At 36.5% G+C, this 18488-nt stretch overlaps 1 protein-coding gene across 1 annotated transcript; it reads right to left on the bottom strand.

Annotated features, from left to right (window-relative positions):
* Nucleotides 1-784: 784 nt before the first annotated feature.
* On the bottom strand, nucleotides 785-18060 carry LOC112776861 (putative F-box/LRR-repeat protein 9). The gene is made up of 2 exons (XM_025821129.3): nucleotides 17589-18060; nucleotides 785-1949 (listed from the first exon to the last, which is right to left on the bottom strand). The coding sequence occupies exons 1-2, from the start codon at nucleotides 18011-18013 to the stop codon at nucleotides 1109-1111; spliced, it is 1266 nt and encodes a 421-aa protein (XP_025676914.1). The 5' UTR covers nucleotides 18014-18060; the 3' UTR covers nucleotides 785-1108.
* Nucleotides 18061-18488: the final 428 nt, after the last annotated feature.

Genomic DNA, 18488 nt, shown 5'->3' with positions numbered 1-18488 from the left:
AATAATAATATAATATAGGAGGTGTAATAAAAATATATGATAAATTCCTGATAATATAACTATTGCAAGTAAAATTAAAAAAAATTAATAAATAATAATATTTATTAAAAAAGATAAAATTGAGAACTTGTGTAAATATTAAGTATGAAATTCAAAATTTTCAAATATTGTAAATAAAGTTAAAACTAATGATAAATATTGAGGTTGTCAAAATTCCTAACACCTTAAAGGCAGAGGAAATAATTTAGGTGAATGCAATGGTTTTCTAACTATTAGTTTGTGTTTTATTATATATTCAATTTAAAATTTATCAACTTCAATTACTTTACTTCTCTTTATTCAACTTGAACCGAAAATTTATTTAGACACCAGATTATATTACTTCAAATAAATTACCCACTAAAACTAAAGTGATGTTTGCTACCTTCTATTCTTGCCCCCTCTGCCTTTTGTTGTGTGCCACAATGCCATGATGAATGGAAGAAGAAGAAGATTTTTGGTGAAGATTCTAAAGTTCATTTGGAATTAATTACTCACTAATCTTACTTCTTTTTGTCAATTAATTACTCACTATATAATCACCCAAAGAGGAAAGTAAGGGAAAACATAATAGAATATTAAGTTCAGAACTAAAAGTATTATAGGTAAACCAATACAAGACATTATTAAACCAAATCCAACTCGTGAAATAGATAAAACAGAACAAAGCAAAGCAAAATTCTTCAACTGAGAATGTAATTTCTTATTGGCATTAATCATAGACCAAGATATTAACCTGTCACTGCCAAAAGCAAAATTCCAAGCATAGTTGTAACACTTCTAATTAGTTAGTTTACTCAATATTAAATACAAAAATCTTTTACGACATATCTATAAATCTTTTTTGGTATAGTCATCAAAGACAAGACATGCAAGAAAATAAACAATGCGACAAAAAAATATCATATTTAATTCCTTATCAACAAATAATATCTTGTACCAAACCAACAAAACCAATAATAAACACTCAAAATAGCTAGAAAATTAAATCATCAATTGCACATCTTTTAGTTTTCAAAATTGGCCATATGATATCTCTATCCTCCCACACCTCCTCTTGTTCTTGAATTCAATCTTGATAATAATAATTGTAATTCCTCTCCAAAACACATGCTTCAGAGGTCAATCTTGCTTGCCTTTTCTCCATGTTTCTTCCCTTTGGATACAGTAGGCGTTCTTTTTTCCGGCGAGATCTTTGAAGCATTTTGAAATTTTTAGTACTCTCTCGCCTTTGCCTTCTTCTATTTTTCATAGTGACCCATATCATATCGATATCCTCCCAAACCTCCTCGTCTTCATATTTTACTACTAATTCAAGTTTGGCTATTTTTTCATCTTGAAACCTGTGCCATTGCTCTACTAAATAGTTGAAATCCGAATTCTTGAGTGCCTTTTCACAAGGTAGTAAAGAACAAAACTCATAGTCAATTGTTGATGCACTTAAAATTGGAAGTCTAAAATCCTTGATTCTTCCTTGCAACATTTCTATTATTATTTTTCTTTTCAAATCAAGGTTGATACAGTGACGTAAATCTAGAGATTTCAGATGTGGACAACCGTTAAGAATAGCATGCAAACCATCATAATCCAAATTGCTTTCAACAAGTTGGAGATGGCGTAATTGTGGCATGCTTCGTGCAATAGCATATGCATATTCATTACCGGCGAGGAGGTGACAAGAAGAAATGTCATCATAACAATACTGTCGGTGGTGGCTGAATTTGAAGGTTTTTAGAAGAGGGCAAGCTTGACCAAAAGATTCTAAAGAAATCGGGAGAATACAGTGGCAATTGGTAATTTCAAGCTCCTCAAGCAAAGGAAACTTCTTAGCCGAGTCACACAACACTCTTTTTGATATGCGTGCGTAGTCGCACTTGTAAAGTCGTAAACGCCGAAGACGACTTCCACAACTGTATATAAAATCACCAATACAATCATAACATTATTATCAAAAGGAATTTTATCATGCATTGTTAAATAGGGATATTTTTGGATCTAATCTCCATATCCGCGGTATTTATTCGAATTCAATCCGTAAGTTTATTGGATCGGATTCGATCACACTTATAGAATCGAATTATAAATTTTATGTAGGTATTCACATATTCCGGATTAGTTAAAAAAAAATTTTCTTTTGTTTTATTTCAACTAATAATTATCATATATATTATATTATTTTAATATTATTATTTAAGAAAATTATGTTTAATATTTTTTAAAAATAAATATATTTAAAAAGTAGAAAAAAATTTATTAATATTTTTTAATAAAAATAAGATTTTAAAAATATTTTTATGTTTTGCGAATATATCCGATATCCAATCCAATCAAATCAGCAAATGTGCGGATGGGATCGGATCCAAAATAAAAAATTGCGGATATTAGATCTGATCCGATAATTTTAGTGCAGATCAAATCGAAATTTTGGTCATATCTGATCCGATCCGCCTATGTTACACTTGTGGTACATAGCCGGTCCCAAACCCGGATAAAGGAGGAGGGTTGTGTTAGGTCTTCGGCAACCAACATAAAAATATAGCCGAACCCCCATGACATGAATCAAAGACATTATTGCACTAAAGCTAGGTCGTTGCCCGGAAGCAACGCGCCGTATGGCTCGAGTACGGTGTCAAAGCAAGAGCCGCTGCATCGGTGCTCGGATGTAGTGTTAAATGAGCAAGGGTTCTCGCGTTTTCGTGAACGGACAAGGGTAAATAAGCTAGTTCACAAAGTAAAAGGTAAAGGTCGAAGCGACAGAAGATTGAGATTTGGGACATGGAACACAGGCACTCTAACAGGAAAGTCCATGGGGTGGTGGACACCATGACAAGGAGGAAGATTAACATTATGTGCCTACAAGAAATGAAATGGGTTGGTGCAAAGGCTAGGGAGTTGGATACTTCTGGTTTCAAACTTTGGTATACAGGAAAGGTGAAGAATAGGAATGGGGTTGGAATAATTGTGGATAAGCAGTGGAAGAAGGACGTAGTGGATGTCAAGAGGGTGGGAGATCGGATCATCTCTATCAAACTTGTGGTGGAAGGAGGTGCTTTCCATGTGATTAGCGCCTATGCACCACAAGTGGGTTCAGACGACAACACAAGATAAGGTTTTGGGAGGACCTAGAGAGTTTGGTTCAAGGCATACCTTTGGGAGATAAGATTTTCTTAGGAGGAGATTTAAATGGCCATGTTGGGAGAGAAGTGACTGGATATGGGAGTATTCACGGAGGCCATGGTTTTGGGGTGATCAATGTCGAGGGTAAAACTATTTTGGACTTTTCTTCAACCTTTGATCTTCTCATCGCAAATACATGTTTTAAAAAGAGAGACGAACATCTTATAACCTATAAGAGTAGCATGACAAGCTCTCAAATCGACTTCTTCTTGTTGAGGAGAGTCGACCGAAAATTTTGTATTAACTGTAAAATTATCCCGGGAGAGAGTTTGACAACACAACATAGGGTGCTCGTCATGGATTTTTGCGTTGAGCAAAAGTTGAGAAAAAGACATCATACAAAGAACCCAAGGACGAGGTGGTGGCAGATGAAAGGTGAGGAACAAAGAAGCTTCCTAAGACTGGTAGGAGAAGAGGCAAAGTGGGATGGGAATGGAAGTGCGGAAGAGATGTGAAGGGAGATGGCAGAAGTTATTAGAAGAACAACAAAAGAAAATTTTGGTGAATCTAAAGGAATAGGACCAAGAGACAAGGAGTCCTGGTGGTGGAATGCGAGTATACAAGAAAAGATAAAGATAAAAAGGGAATGCTTTAAAGAGTGGTCTTTATGCCGCAATGCAGATAACTGGGAAAAATATAGGGCAGCTAAGAAAGAGACAAAAGTGGCTGTAAGTGAAGCAAAAACAAGAGCATATGAGGGTCTCTACCAGTCTTTGGGCACAAAAGAAGGAGAAAAAGGTATATATAGAATCGCAAAGAGCCGGGAAAGAAGAACGAGAGATTTGGATCAGGTTAAGTGCATAAAGGATAAGGATGGAGAGGTATTGGCTCAAGAGGAGAAGATTAATGAAAGGTGGAAGAGCTACTTCTACGAGTTATTTAATGAGGGACAGAAGACTCTTCCGAGCCTTGGTCGATTATGCACAAGGGAAGAAGATCAAAACTTTGACTACTATCAAAGGTTTCGAGACTTCGAGGTAAAAGAGGCTCTAAAGCAGATGAAAAATGGCAGGGCAGTAGGACCTGATAATATCCCGATTGAGGTTTGGAAGGGTCTTGGAGAAAAAGGCATCAACTGGTTAACCAAGCTTTTTAATGAGATTTTAAGGTCAAAGAAGATTCATGATGAGTGGAGAAAGAGCACATTGGTACCTATCTACAAGAATAAGGGGGATATACAAAGTTGCGGAAACTATAGAGGGATTAAGCTTATGAGTCATACTATGAAGTTATGGGAAAGAGTGATAGAACGGAGGTTGAGAAAAGTGACACAAGTAACAGAGAACCAATTTGGATTTATGCCAGGAAGATCTACCACTGAAGCGATAAACCTATTAAGAAGGATGATGGAGAGGTATCGTAGTAATAAAAGGGATCTACATATGGTGTTTATTGATTTGAAAAAAGTGTATGATAGGGTACCAAGGGAGGTCTTATGGAAGGTTTTAGAAAAGAGGAGAGTAAGGATCGCATATATTCGGGCAATTAAAGACATGTATGATGGGGCCACAACTAGTGTGAAGACTCAAGGTGGTGTGACGAAGAAATTCCCTATTGGTATATGATTACACCAGGGATCATCCTTAAGTCTATACCTTTTCACATTAGTCTTGGAAGTACTCACAGAGCACATCCAAGAGCCTCTGCCATGGTGCATACTTTTTGCCGATGATATCGTCCTTATGGGAGAGTCAAGGGAAGACCTAAATAAGAAGTTGGAGTTATGGAGAGAAGCTTTAGAAGTATATGGTCTGCGCATAAGCCGTAGCAAGATGGAATATATGGAATGTAAGTTCAGTCTGAGAAGGGAAAACCCCAATATAGAGGTGAAGATTGGAGAAAACATCCTAAGAAAAGTTAAAAGTTTTAAGTATCTTGGGTGCATCATACAGGATAATGGAGAGATTGAACAGGATGTAAATCATAGGATCCAAGCAGGTTGGTCAAAATGGCGGAGTGCATCTGGTTTTATATGCGACAAAAAAGTGCCTTTAAAACTTAAAGGTAAATTCTATCGCACCACTATAAGACCGGCTATGCTGTATGGTACGGAGTGTTGGGCGGCTAAAGGGGAGCACGAACATAAGCTGAGTATGGCAGAGATGAAAATGTTGAGATGGATGAGTGGTCATACGCGATTGGATAAAATAAGGAATGAAGATATAAGGGAGAGAGTTGGAGTAGCACCCATTGTGGAAAAGATGGTTGAATCGCGTCTCAGGTGGTTTAGACATGTGAGAAGAAGACCGATAGAACATCCAGTCAGGAGGGTGGATGAGATGGAAGATGGACAAAGGGCGAAAGGCAGAGGAAGACCTAAGAAGACCATCCATGAGGTGGTCAAACGAGATCTACATGTAAACGGTCTCTCTGTAGACATGATACATGACAGAACACAATGGCGTCGTTTGATTCATGTAGCCGACCCCACTTAGTGGGACAAGGCTTTGTTGTTGTTGTATCTGATCCGATTCGCGTTCATCCCTTGTTGTATGATTAATAAAATTTATTATTTTTTATCAATATTTAGATAATATTTTAAATTTAAAATTTTAGTAGTATAAAATTAAAATATTGACTCTCTAATATAGTGTTTTTACTAAACATATAATTGATAGGAATTAAAATTCGAGGAGTGCTAGGAATCAACAAATTTTGTAATTTGTAGCCATCATTAATATTTGTAATGGTATGAAATTACATCTAATGGTATAAAATTGTTCACTTTTTTCTTGCTGATAAAATGTTGGTCAAATTTTAATAAAACTGCTGACAGCCTTAGACTTTCTCTTAAAATTAATTGATAAAAACAGAAATAAAATAAATAAATTTGACTTTTATAAGTATAAGAAAAATATACAGAAAAATTTTTACAAATATTCTTTTTCTATTATTAGAACTGTCTTTTGAAATATAGTTTACTTAAAATTGTAAACCTATATTTGAAAAAAAAACTTTTAATAAATACAAATAATAATATTATATTTAATAAAATAATTTTTATAATTAAGATTTTTTTTATTATATCAGACTTTTTAATTTTAATAAGAGTATATACCCATTTTGGTTCTCAAAGAATTTTGGACCAGACACTTTAGTCTCCAACTAAAATTAATTATTCGAATGGTCCCTAACAATTAATTCCGTTAGTCACTTAGGTCCTTGGCTCCGTCAACTCTAACAGAAGACAAAATGGTCCCTGACAACTCTAACAAGGAACAAAATGATCACTGACAACTCTAACAAGAGACGAAATGATCCCTTACCCCTTTATTCGAAAAGGACGCTATTCTTCTCCAATTTTTATCATATCTCACATAACCCTAACATTCATACTCTCCTTCTTCACCTTCACAGTTTTTTGTTCCATCTTTTCCTTCCTTTTCTTTACCTCCAAGATTAAGCCATGGTGTAATTGCCACACGTGTCTCACATACCTCAACATTTTATGGACCACACACTTCCTAAAACTCTATAACTGGTACATCCACCTCCTCTGTGATGAGCGGATAATTTATACACTTTTTGGCATTGTTTTTAGGTAGTTTCTAGTAGGATCTAGCTACTTTTAGGGATGTTTTCATTAGTTTTTATGCAAAATTCATATTTCTGGACTTTACTATATGTTTGTGTATTTTTCTGTGATTTCAGGTATTTTCTGGCTGAAATTGAGGGACCTGAGCAAAAATCTGATTCAGGCTGACAAAGGACTGTTAATGTTGTTGGATTCTGACCTCCCTGTACTCGAAATGGATTTTCTAGAGTTATAGAACTCCAAATGGCGCACTCTCAACTGTCTAGTATAAATAGGACATTTTACTATTGTATTAGACATCTTGGTATCTATCTTTGGACGTTTAGTTCTTAGACTTTGGAGGCTGGCCATTCGGCTATGCCTGAACCTTGATCACTTATGTATTTTCAACGGTGGAGTTTCTAGACACCATAGATTAAGGTGTGGAGCTCTGCTGTACCTCGAGAATTAATGCAATTACTATTGTTCTTCTATTCGATTCAAGCTTATTCTTATTCTAAGATATTCGCTGCACTTCAACCTGATGGATGTGATTATCCGTGACACTCATCATCATCCATCCTTATGAACGCGTGCTTGACAACCACTTCCGTTTTACCTTAGACCGAGCGTGTATCTCTTGGATTCCTTAATCAGAATCTTCGTGGTATAAGCTAGAACCCTTTGGCGGCCATTCTTGAGAATCCGGAAAGTCTAAACCTTGTCTGTGGTATTCCGAGTAGGATTTAGGGATTGAATGACTGTGACGAGCTTCAAACTCGCGATTGTTGGGCGTAATGACAGACGCAAAAGAATCAATGGATTCTATTCCGACATGATCGAGAACCGACAGATGATTAGTCGTGCTGTGATAGAGCATTTGGACCATTTTCACTGAGAGGATGGGAAGTAGCCATTGACAATGGTGATGCCCTACATACAGCTTGCCATAGAAAGGAGTAAGAATGATTGGACGAAGACAGTAGGAAAGCAGAGATTCAGAAGGGACAAAGGATCTCCATACACTTACTGAAATTTCCACCAAGGATTTACATAAGTATCTCTTTCATCTATTTTATGCTTTATTTATTATTATTTTCGATAACCATTATAACCATTTGAATCCGCTTAACTGAGATTTACAAGATGACCATAGCTTGCTTCATACCAACAATCTCCGTGGGATCGACCCTTACTCACGTAAGGTATTACTTGGACGATCTAGTGCATTTGCTGGTTAGTTGTGCGGAGTTGTGACAAAGTGTGATTCACGTTTGAGAGCACCAAGTTTTTGGCGCCGTTGTCGGGGATTGTTTGAGTTTGGACAACTGACGGTTCATCTTGTTTCTCAGATTAGGTAATTTTCTTTTCAAAAAGTTTTCAAAATTCTTTCAAGATTTTTTTTCTTTGTTTTCGTTTTTCCAAAAAGTAATTTTCGAAAAATCCAAAAAAATTATAAAATCTTAAAATAAAAAATATTTTGTGTTTCTTGTTTGAATCTTGAGTCAATTTTTAAGTTTGGTGTCAATTGCATATTTTTAAAATTCATGCATGGTGTTCTTCATGATCTTCAAGTTGTTCTTGATAAGTCTTCTTGTTTGATCTTTATATTTTCTTTTTTTGTGTCTTTTGTTATTTTTTCATATGCATTTTTGCATTCATAGTGTCTAAACATGAAAAATTTCTAAGTTTGGTGTCTTGCATGTTTTTCTTTTCTTGAAAATTTTTCAAAAATAAGTCTTAATATTCATCTTGATCTTCAAAGTGTTCTTGGTGTTCATCTTGATATTCATAGTGTTCTTGCATGTTTTCTTTGTTTTGATCTTAATTCTTCATGTTGTGAGTCATATTTGTGTTTTTCTCTCTCATCATTAAAAATTCAAAAAAAAAAAATCTTTTCCTTATTTCTCTCATAAATTTCGAAATCTTTGGGTTGACTTTGTTAAAAATTTTTAAAATAAGTTGTTTATTGTTAGTCAAGTCAAGATTTCAATTTTAAAAATCTTATCTTTCCAAAATCTTTTTCAAAAATCAAATCTTTTTCATTTTTCTTTTATGATTTTCGAAAATTTGAAAATATTTTTCAAAATCTTTTTTTTATCTTTATTTCATGATTTTCAAAAACTTTACTAACAATTAATGTGATTGATTCAAAAATTTGAAGTTTGTTACTTTCTTGTTAAGAAAGGTTCAATCTTTAAATTCTAGAATCATATCTTTTAGTTTCTTGTTAGTCAAGTAATCAATTTTAATTTTAAAAATCAAATCTTTTTCAATCATATCTTTTTCAAAATTGATTTCAAAATCTTTTCTAACTTCTTATCTTTTCAAAATTGACTTTCAAATCTTTTTCAACTAACTAATTGACTTTTTGTTGTTTCTTATCTTTTTTCAAAATCACCTAACTACTTTTCTCTCTCTAATTCTCGAAAATCACCTCCCTCTTTTTCAAAATTCTTTTAATTAACTAATTGTTGCAAACTTTAATTTTAATTTTATTCCTTCTCTTAATTTTCGAAAATCACTTATTATTTTTCAAAAATAATTTTTGAAATTCTCTCCCTCTCATCTCTTTCTATTTATTTTATTTATTTACTAACACTTCTCTTCATCTTAAAATTCGAACCCTCTCTTCCTCTCTGTGTTCGAATTTTTCTGTTCTCCTTCTTCTATTCTTTTCTTTCTTCTACTAATATAAAGGAATATCTATACTGTGACATAGAGGATTCCTCTTTCTTTTCTGTTCTCTTCTTTTTTATATGAGCAGGAGCAAGGACAAGGACATTCTTATTGAAGCAGATCCTGAACCTAAAAGGACTCTGAAGAAGAAGCTAAAGCACAACAATCCAGAGAAAACCTTATAGAGAATCTCGAAAAAGAGAGAAATATAGCCGAACCCAATAACAATGGTGGAGGCACAAGGAGGATGCTTGGTGATTATACTACACCTACTTCCAATTTTTATGGAAGAAGCATCTCAATCCCTGCCATTGGAGCAAACAATTTTGAGCTGAAGCCTCAACTAGTTGCTCTAATGCAACAGAACTGCAAGTTTCATGGACTTCCATTAGAAGATCCCTATCAGTTTTTAACTGAGTTCTTGCAGATCTGTGAGACTGTTAAGACTAATGGAGTAGATCCTGAAGTCTACGGGCTCATGCTTTTTCCTTTTGCTGTAAGAGACAGAGCTAAAACATGGTTAGACTCACAACCTAAAGATAGCCTGGACTCTTGGGATAAGCTGGTCACGGCCTTCTTGGCTAAGTTCTTTCCTCCTCAAAAGCTGAGCAAGCTTAGAGTGGATGTTCAGACCTTCAAGCAAAAAGATGGTGAATCCCTCTATGAAGCTTGGGAAAGATACAAACAGTTGACCGAAAAGTGTCCTGCTGACATGCTTTCAGAGTGGACCATTTTGGATATATTCTATTATGGTCTATCTGAGTTCTCTAAGATGTCACTGGACCATTCTGTAGGTGGATCCATTCACCTAAAGAAAATGCCTATAGAAGCTCAAGAACTCATTGACATGGTTGCAAATAACCAATTCATGTACACCTCTGAGAAGAATCCTGTGAGTAATGGGACGCCTCAGAAGAGGGGAGTTCTTGAAATTGATGCTCTAAATGCCATATTGGCTCAGAACAAAATGTTGACTTAGCAAGTCAACATGATTTCTCAGAGTCTGAATGGATGGCAAAATGCATCCAACAGTACTAAAGAGGCATCTTCTGAAGAAGAAGCTTATGATCCTGAGAACCCTGCAATGGCAGGGGTTAATTACATGGGTGAACCCTATGGGAACACCTATAACTCCTCATGGAGAAATCATCCAAATTTCTCATGGAAGGATCAACAAAAGCCTCAACAAGGCTTTAATAATGGTGAAAGAAACAGGCTTAGCAATAGCAAGCCTTTTCCATCATCTTCTTAGCAACAGATAGAGAATTCTGAGCAGAACCCCTCTAGCTTAGTAAACATAGTCTCTGATTTATCTAAGGCCACTTTAAGTTTCATGAGTGAAACAAGGTACTCCATCAGAAATTTGGAGGCACAAGTGGGCCAGCTGAGTAAGAAAATCACTGAAACTCCTCCTAGTACTCTTCCAAGCAATACAGAAGAGAATCCAAAAAGAGAGTGCAAGGCCATTGATATTGTCAATATGGCCGAATGCACAAAGGAGGAGAAGGACGTGAATCCCAGTGAGGAAGACCTCCTGAGACGTCCTTTGAACAAAAAGGAGTTCCAAATTGAGGAACCTAAGGAATCTGAGACTCACCTAGAGACCATAGAGATTCCATTGAACCTCCTTTTACCATTCATGAGCTCTGAGAACTATTCTTCTTCTGAAGAGGATGAAGGTGTAACTGAAGAGCAAGTTGCTCAATATCTAGGAGCCATCATGAAGCTGAATGCCAAGTTATTTAGTAATGAGACTTGGAAAAGTGAACATCCCTTGCTCATTAGTGAACTAGATACATGGGTTCAGCAAACTCTACCTCAAAAGAAACAAGATCCTGGTAAATTCTTAATATCCTGTACTATAGGCACCATGACCTTTGAGAAGGCTCTATGTGACCTGAGGTCAGGTATAAATCTTATGCCACTCTCTGTAATGGAGAAGTTGGGGATCTTTGAGGTACAGGCCGCCACATTCTCATTAGAGATGGCAGACAAGTCAATAAGACAAGCTTATGGATTGGTAGAGGACGTGTTAGTGAAGGTTAAAGGCCTTTACATCCCTGCTGATTTCATAATCTTAGACACTGAGAAGGATGAGAATGAATCCATTATTCTTGGAAGACCCTTCCTAGCCACAGCAGGAGTTGTGATTGATGTTGACAGAGGAGAGTTAGTTCTTCAATTGAATGGGGACTACCTTGTGTTTAAAGCTCAATGATCTTCCTCTGCAACCATGGAGAGGAAGCATGAAAAGCTTCTCTCAATACAGAGTTAAACAAAGTCCCCACAATTGAACTCTAAGTTTGGTGTTGGGAGGCCACAACCAAACTTTAAGTTTGGTGTTGAACCCCCACATTCAAACTCTAAGTTTGGTGTTGGGAGGTCCCAACAATGCTATGATGATATGTGAGCTTCATGAGAGCTCACTGTCAAGCTATTGACATTAAAGAAGCGCTTATTGGGAGGCAACCCAATTTTTATTTATCTATATTTCTATTGTTCTTTTATGTTTTATTAGGTTTATGATCATGTGAAGTCACAAAACAATTGCTAAAATTAAAAACAGAATAAAAAACAGTAGAAGAAACAGCACACCCTGGAGGAAGAGCTTACTGGCGTTTAAACGCCAGTAAGGAGCATCTGGCTGGCGTTCAACGCCAGAAACAAGCAGCAGTCTGGCGTTTAAACGCCAGGATTGCACCCTGAGGAAAGCTGGCGTTTAACGCCAGCAACAAGCATCAGGCTGGCATTAAACGCCAGAAACATGCTACATTTGGGCGTTTAATGCCAGAAACAAGCTTCAGTCTGGCGTTAAACGCCAGGATTGCATGCAGAGGGCGTTTTACATGCCTAATTGGTGCAGGGAAGATAAATCCTTGACATCTCAGGATCTGTGGACCCCACAGGATTCCCACCTACCTTCTCCCTCTCTCTCACACCTTTTCATAACACTCTTTCCCAAACATAATTCACCAATCACCTCAATCACTCTTCCCCATCACCTATTCACCACTCACATCCATCTACTCTTCCTCATAAACCCCACCTACCTTCAAATTCAAAATCTCTTTCCCACTCAATCCCACCCTACATGACCGAACCATAAACCTCCCTCCATCTCCTCCATTTTCTTCCTCTTCTTCTCATATTCTTTCTTCTTTTGCTCAAGGATGAGCAATATTTTAAGTTTGGTGTGGTAAAAGCATAGCTTTTTTGTTTTTCCATAACCATTTATGGCACCTAAGGCCGGAAAAACCTATAAAAAGAGAAAAGGGAAGACAATTGCTTCCACCTCCGAGTCATAGGAGATGGAGAGATTCATCTCAAGGGTCCAAAGCTCAGTAGTAGAGCATTTGACTGCACATCAAGAGAGCACACTCATGGACCTCAACAAGAGCATGAGGAATTCCCTCATCAAGAAATCCCTGAGATACCTCAGGGGATACATTTTCCTCCACACAATTATTGGGAGCAACTAAGGATAGGAGCACCAAAATCACTAGGGATCAAGCAACAAAGGCAAGGAAGAGACATAGAGGAGCTCAAGAACACCATTGGTCCTTCAAGAAGAAGGCGCCACCATCACTAAGGTGGACTCATTCCTTAACCCCTTGTTCTTATCTCTCTGTTTTTCGGTTTATGAACTTCATGTTTGTCTATGTTTGTGCCTTTACTACATGATCATTAGTATTTAGTAATTGTCTTAAGGCTATGAATAATTCTATGAATCCTTCACCTTTCTTAAATGAAACATGTTTTTAATACAAAAGAACAAGAAGTACATGAGTTTCGAATTCATCCTTGAAATTAGTTTAATTATATTGATGTGGTGACAATACTTTTTGTTTTCTGAATGAATGCTTGAACAGTGCATTTTTTTATCTTGTTGTTTATGAATGTTAAAATTGTTGGCTCTTGAAAGAATGATGAACAAGAGATGTTATTGATGATCTGAAAAATCATAAAATTGATTCTTGAAGCAAGAAAAAGCAATGAATAACAAAAGCTTGCGAAAAAAAAGTGGCGAAAAAAATATAAAAGAAAAAGAAAAAGCAAGCAGAAAAAGCCAATAGCCCTTAAAACCAAAAGGCAAGGGTAAAAAGGATCCAAGGCTTTGAGCATCAATGGATAGGAGGGCCCAAGGAAATAAATTCCAGGCCTAAGCGGCTAAAATCAAGTTGTCCCTAACCATGTGCTTGTGGCATGCAGGTCCAAGTGAAAAGCTTGAGACTGAGTGGTTAAAGTCGTGATTCAAAGCAAAAAGAGTGTGCTTAAGAGCTCTGAACACCTCTAATTGGGGACTTTAGCAAAGCTGAGTCACAATCTGAAAAGGTTCACCCAGTCATGTGTCTGTGGCATTTATGTATCCGGTGGTAATACTGGAAAACAAAGTGCTTAGGGCCACGGCCAAGACTCATAAAAGTAGCTGTGTTCAAGAATCAACATACTTAACTAGGAGAATTAATAACACTATCTGAATTCTGGGTTCCTATAGATGCCAATCATTCTAAACTTCAAAGGATAAAGTGAGATGCCAAAACTGTTCAGAAGCAAAAAGCTACAAGTCCCGCTCATCTAGTTAGAACTAATATTCATTGATGTTTTGAGATTTATAGTATATTCTCTTTTTTTTATTCTAATTGATTTTCAGTTGCTTGGGGACAAGCAACAATTTAAGTTTGGTGTTGTGATGAGCGGATAATTTATACGCTTTTTGGCATTGTTTTTAGGTAGTTTCTAGTAGGATCTAGCTACTTTTAGGGATGTTTTCATTAGTTTTTATGAAAAATTCACATTTCTGGACTTTACTATATGTTTGTGTATTTTTCTGTGATTTCAGGTATTTTCTGGCTAAAATTGAGGGACCTGAGCAAAAATCTGATTCAAGCTGACAAAGGACTGCTAATGTTGTTGGATTCTGACCTCCCTGCACTCAAAATGGATTTTCTGGAGCTACATAACTCCAAATGGTGCGCTCTCACCTGCGTTGGAAAGTGGACATTTAGGGCTTTCCAGCAATATATAATGGTACGTACTTTGTTCGAGCTTAAACGACGCAAACTAGCGTTCAATGCCAGTTCCATGTTGCATTCTGGAGTAAAACGCCAGAAACACGTCACAAACCAGAGTTAAACGCCAAAAACACGTTACAACTTGGTGTTTAACTCCAAAAGAAGCCTCTGCACGTGTAAAGCTCAAGTTCAGCCCAAGCACACACCAAAGTGGGTCCCGGAAGTGGATTTCTGCATTTAGACTTATTTCTGTAAACCCTAGTAACTAGTCTAGTATAAATAGGACAATTTACTATTGTATTAGACATCTTGGTATCTATCTTTGGACGTTTAGTTCTTAGACTTTGGGGGCTGGCCATTCGGCCATGCCTGAACCTTGATCACTTATGTATTTTCAACGGTGGAGTTTCTACACACCATAGATTAAGGTGTGGAGCTCTGCTGTACCTCGAGAATTAATGCAATTACTATTATTCTTTTATTCGATTCAAGCTTATTCTTATTCTAAGATATTTGCTGCACTTCAACCTGATGGATGTGATGATCCGTGACACTCATCATCATCCATCCTTATGAACGCGTGCTTGACAACCACTTCCATTTTACCTTAAACCGAGTGTGTATCTCTTGGATTCCTTAATCAGAATCTTCGTGGTATAAGCTAGAACCTTTTGGCGGCCATTCTTGAGAATCCGGAGAGTCTAAACCTTGTCTGTGGTATTTCAAGTAGGATTCAGGGATTGAATGACTGTGACGAGCTTCAAACTTGCGATTGTTGGGCATAGTGACAGACGGAAAAGAATCAATGGATTCTATTCCGACATGATCGAAAACCGACAGATGATTAGCCGTGCTGTGACAGAGCATTTGGACCATTTTCACTGAGAGGGTAGGAAGTAGCCATTGACAATGGTGATGCCCTACATACAGCTTGCCATAGAAAGGAGTAAAAATAATTGGAGGAAGACAGTAGCAAAGTAGAGATTCAGAAAGGACAAAAGATCTCCATACACTTATCTGAAATTTCCACCAAGGATTTACATAAGTATCTCTTTCATCTATTTTATGCTTTATTTATTATTATTTTCGATAACCATTATAACCAGTTGAATCCGCCTAACTGAGATTTACAAGATGACCATAGCTTGCTTCATACCAACAATCTTCGTGGGATCGACCCTTACTCACGTAAGGTATTACTTGGACGACCCAGTGCACTTGCTGGTTAGTTGTGTGGAGTTGTGACAAAGTGTGATTCACATTTGAGAGCTCCAAGTCTATTGGCGCCATTGTTGATGATCACAATTTACGCGCACCACTCTGCACTTCACCCACCAGAAGCATCTACTTCCACGTCGTCGATAACATCATCTCAAACCCCGACAACGTCCATGACATCCTCAAGACCAAGTTCCACAACTATCCCAAGGGCACGCCTTTCTCCACTCTCTGGCAAGCAATATAGATTGTTGGACATTAGGACATCATGAGAAGATTATCCTTAGACATCATATACAAATTCTCATTTGAAATAGACATTGAGTGCTTCATTCCTTCTTTCCCGAAGTCCAAGTTGGCAGACAGTTTCGACCTCGCATCCAAGCTATCGGTACAATGAGCAATGTCACCGTTACCGCTCATATGAAAACTGAAGTGATTACTGAACATTGGTTCGGAGAAGAAGCTGAAGGAAGTGATCGAAATGGTGGACAATGTGGTCATAGAGTTGATAGGGCAGAGGAGGAGGGAGATGGCAACGACGACGACGGGTCTTGACAAAACAGACTTGCTGTATAGATTCATGGGATCCATCGAAGACGACAAGTAGTTGAGAGACATTGTCATTAGTTTTCTGAGTATGAATTGGTTGAGAACAAGTTGAGGATTTTTTTTCCTGTGAACATTGAAGTTGTAGAGTGTGCATTGTGTAGCTTGAAGTTACAGTGTTAGACTATTAGTGTTATGCGAGATATGATGGAAATTGGGAGAGAACAGTGTCATTTTCGAACAGAGGAGATGAGGGACTATTTTGTCCCATGTTAAAGTTGTCAGGGACTATTTTGTCCTCCGTTAGAGTTGACGTTGTAAAGGACCTAAGTGACTGACGAAATTTATTGTTAGGGACCAATCGAGTAATTAATTTTAGTTGGGGACTAAAGTGTCTGGTCTGAAATTCTTTGAGGACCAAAATGGGTATATACTCTTTTAATAAATATAATTAACTTTAAAAAATAATTTTTTAAGTATTTTTAAGAACATCTTAACTTTAAAAGCTGTAACTATAAACATATAATTTTTTATTTACCGAATATAACACAAATAAAGTGCTAATAATATCTTGATAACTCTCTAATAATTAGAATTATATTTTCATATCTTTTATGATAGTTTATGATTTTATTTTATTAAAATTTAACAAAAAAATGTCTAGTTTAGATTATTGTTAACTAATATTATTAGACAAATAAAGAGTGATATTTGTATAAATTTTAGATTATGATAAAGGTAAAATCAATCAAAGAGACACAAGCATGCATAAAATCAAATGACAACTCGTAAATAATGCAACTTATTTGGACTAGAAAAGAAAAACAAAATGCAGAAAAGTAACAAAAGCACATGATTTCTATCAAATTAAAACTGCAGTGTCATGAAAGTTAAGAAAATCAAATTGCCAAATGAGAATTACATTAAAATTTTATGAAAATTCAAAGATTTTCAACTGCCACGCACAATCACATTTTCTTCAAATATACATGTATATGTTGAGTTGAAAATACTACATTTTTTCCTCTATAAAAAGAAAACTCACTCAAAATTTAAGACATAGAGTTTTTAGTGAAAAATACACTCATAAACGAAAATACATTATAGAAAAAAGATAGTTATTAGAGAAAATTAGAGTTTATAATCAACAATCCAACTTCACTTTTCAATAATATACAAATTTTTTTATTACTTGAACTTAGTAGTGCACTTATTAAAAGGTGTGGGCGTCTATCTCACTACATGCTTTTCTAAAATTGTTTACCAAACCAAGCATAAATATAACTATAATTTGATTTCACTTCCAATAAATTATGAGAATTTTTTTTTGAGAATCCTTAATCTACAATTTTCCACAATAGAATATATATGTATATGTATGTATGTATAGATGCACTTACGAATTAGCGATGTGGTTGAGGAGATCTTTGGTAGCAAAATAGTCAATACTTATGTCCACCAAGAGACCGCAGCTGCGTTCGATGGTACGGCGGCACAGCGAACTCAATTGGTAGTCCATGAATTTGGGAACCCCGACGACGCGCATGTTGATCACGCGCCACGTGTACGGATCCTTGCAGATGGTTCGCCAGAGCATACACACTCGCTGGGCAGTGGTGAGAACCTCTATGGCTCCCAGTTTCTCGAAGATGATAAGAATGAGTTCCACCGGAAGATGGAGCCAGTTCCTACTACTCCTCTCTTCTTGGCGTTCTTGGTGGGGGCGGCGCAATAATGGATTCGTATACCAAATGAATGATGGAGGTGTAAACAAGCGGCGTTGGAATTCCGCTTCTATCGCATAACTCGGACAATGAAGATGCATTTCTCTTTTTGCCGTTTCGCGAGACTCGAGAGAACAATGCTTATTTATATACACGTGTTTGCTACTTGAGGCGCAAGCTAGAAAGAACAAAAGAAGGAATAGGGTTTGAGTTGGATGAAATTTTGAGGTAAGTCATGGTACTGGTGTCATGAAAATTAGGGGTGTTTATTAGGGGTGTTTATGATCCGGCTCGATCCGAAGATCCAGCCTGGTTTCGAACTTTTTAAGAGTTAATTTGGTGTGATTTTATTAATTTAGGGTCGGGTAAAAGTCTCAAAACTAGATTTGATAGATTTGGTCATTATTTTGGGTCGAATCCGGGTCATGGTTTGGGTCATCCGAATTCGGTCTGGTGGCCCGGTCATTATTGATCATATATAATTAATATTTTGTGTTATTAGTGATGGATAGATGATGACTATTCTTACGTGGAATTTAAGTATTGTAAACCTTAATATTTTGTGTTATTAGTCAT

The sequence above is a fragment of the Arachis hypogaea genome, chromosome 19, assembly GCF_003086295.3.
Source record: "Arachis hypogaea cultivar Tifrunner chromosome 19, arahy.Tifrunner.gnm2.J5K5, whole genome shotgun sequence".
In the NCBI taxonomy this organism is placed as follows: domain Eukaryota; kingdom Viridiplantae; phylum Streptophyta; class Magnoliopsida; order Fabales; family Fabaceae; genus Arachis; species Arachis hypogaea.
This window is presented reverse-complemented; position numbering and strand designations above follow the sequence as displayed.

Bases quoted from the DNA above. Each gene is read 5' to 3' on its own strand.
- LOC112776861 (XM_025821129.3), bottom strand. From the start codon at position 18,013: ATGCATCTTCATTGTCCGAGTTATGCGATAGAAGCGGAATTCCAACGC. The intron at 1,950-17,588 runs GTAAGTGCATCT...TTTTATATACAG, and splicing joins CTCAACCACATCGCTAATTC to TTGTGGAAGTCGTCTTCGGC.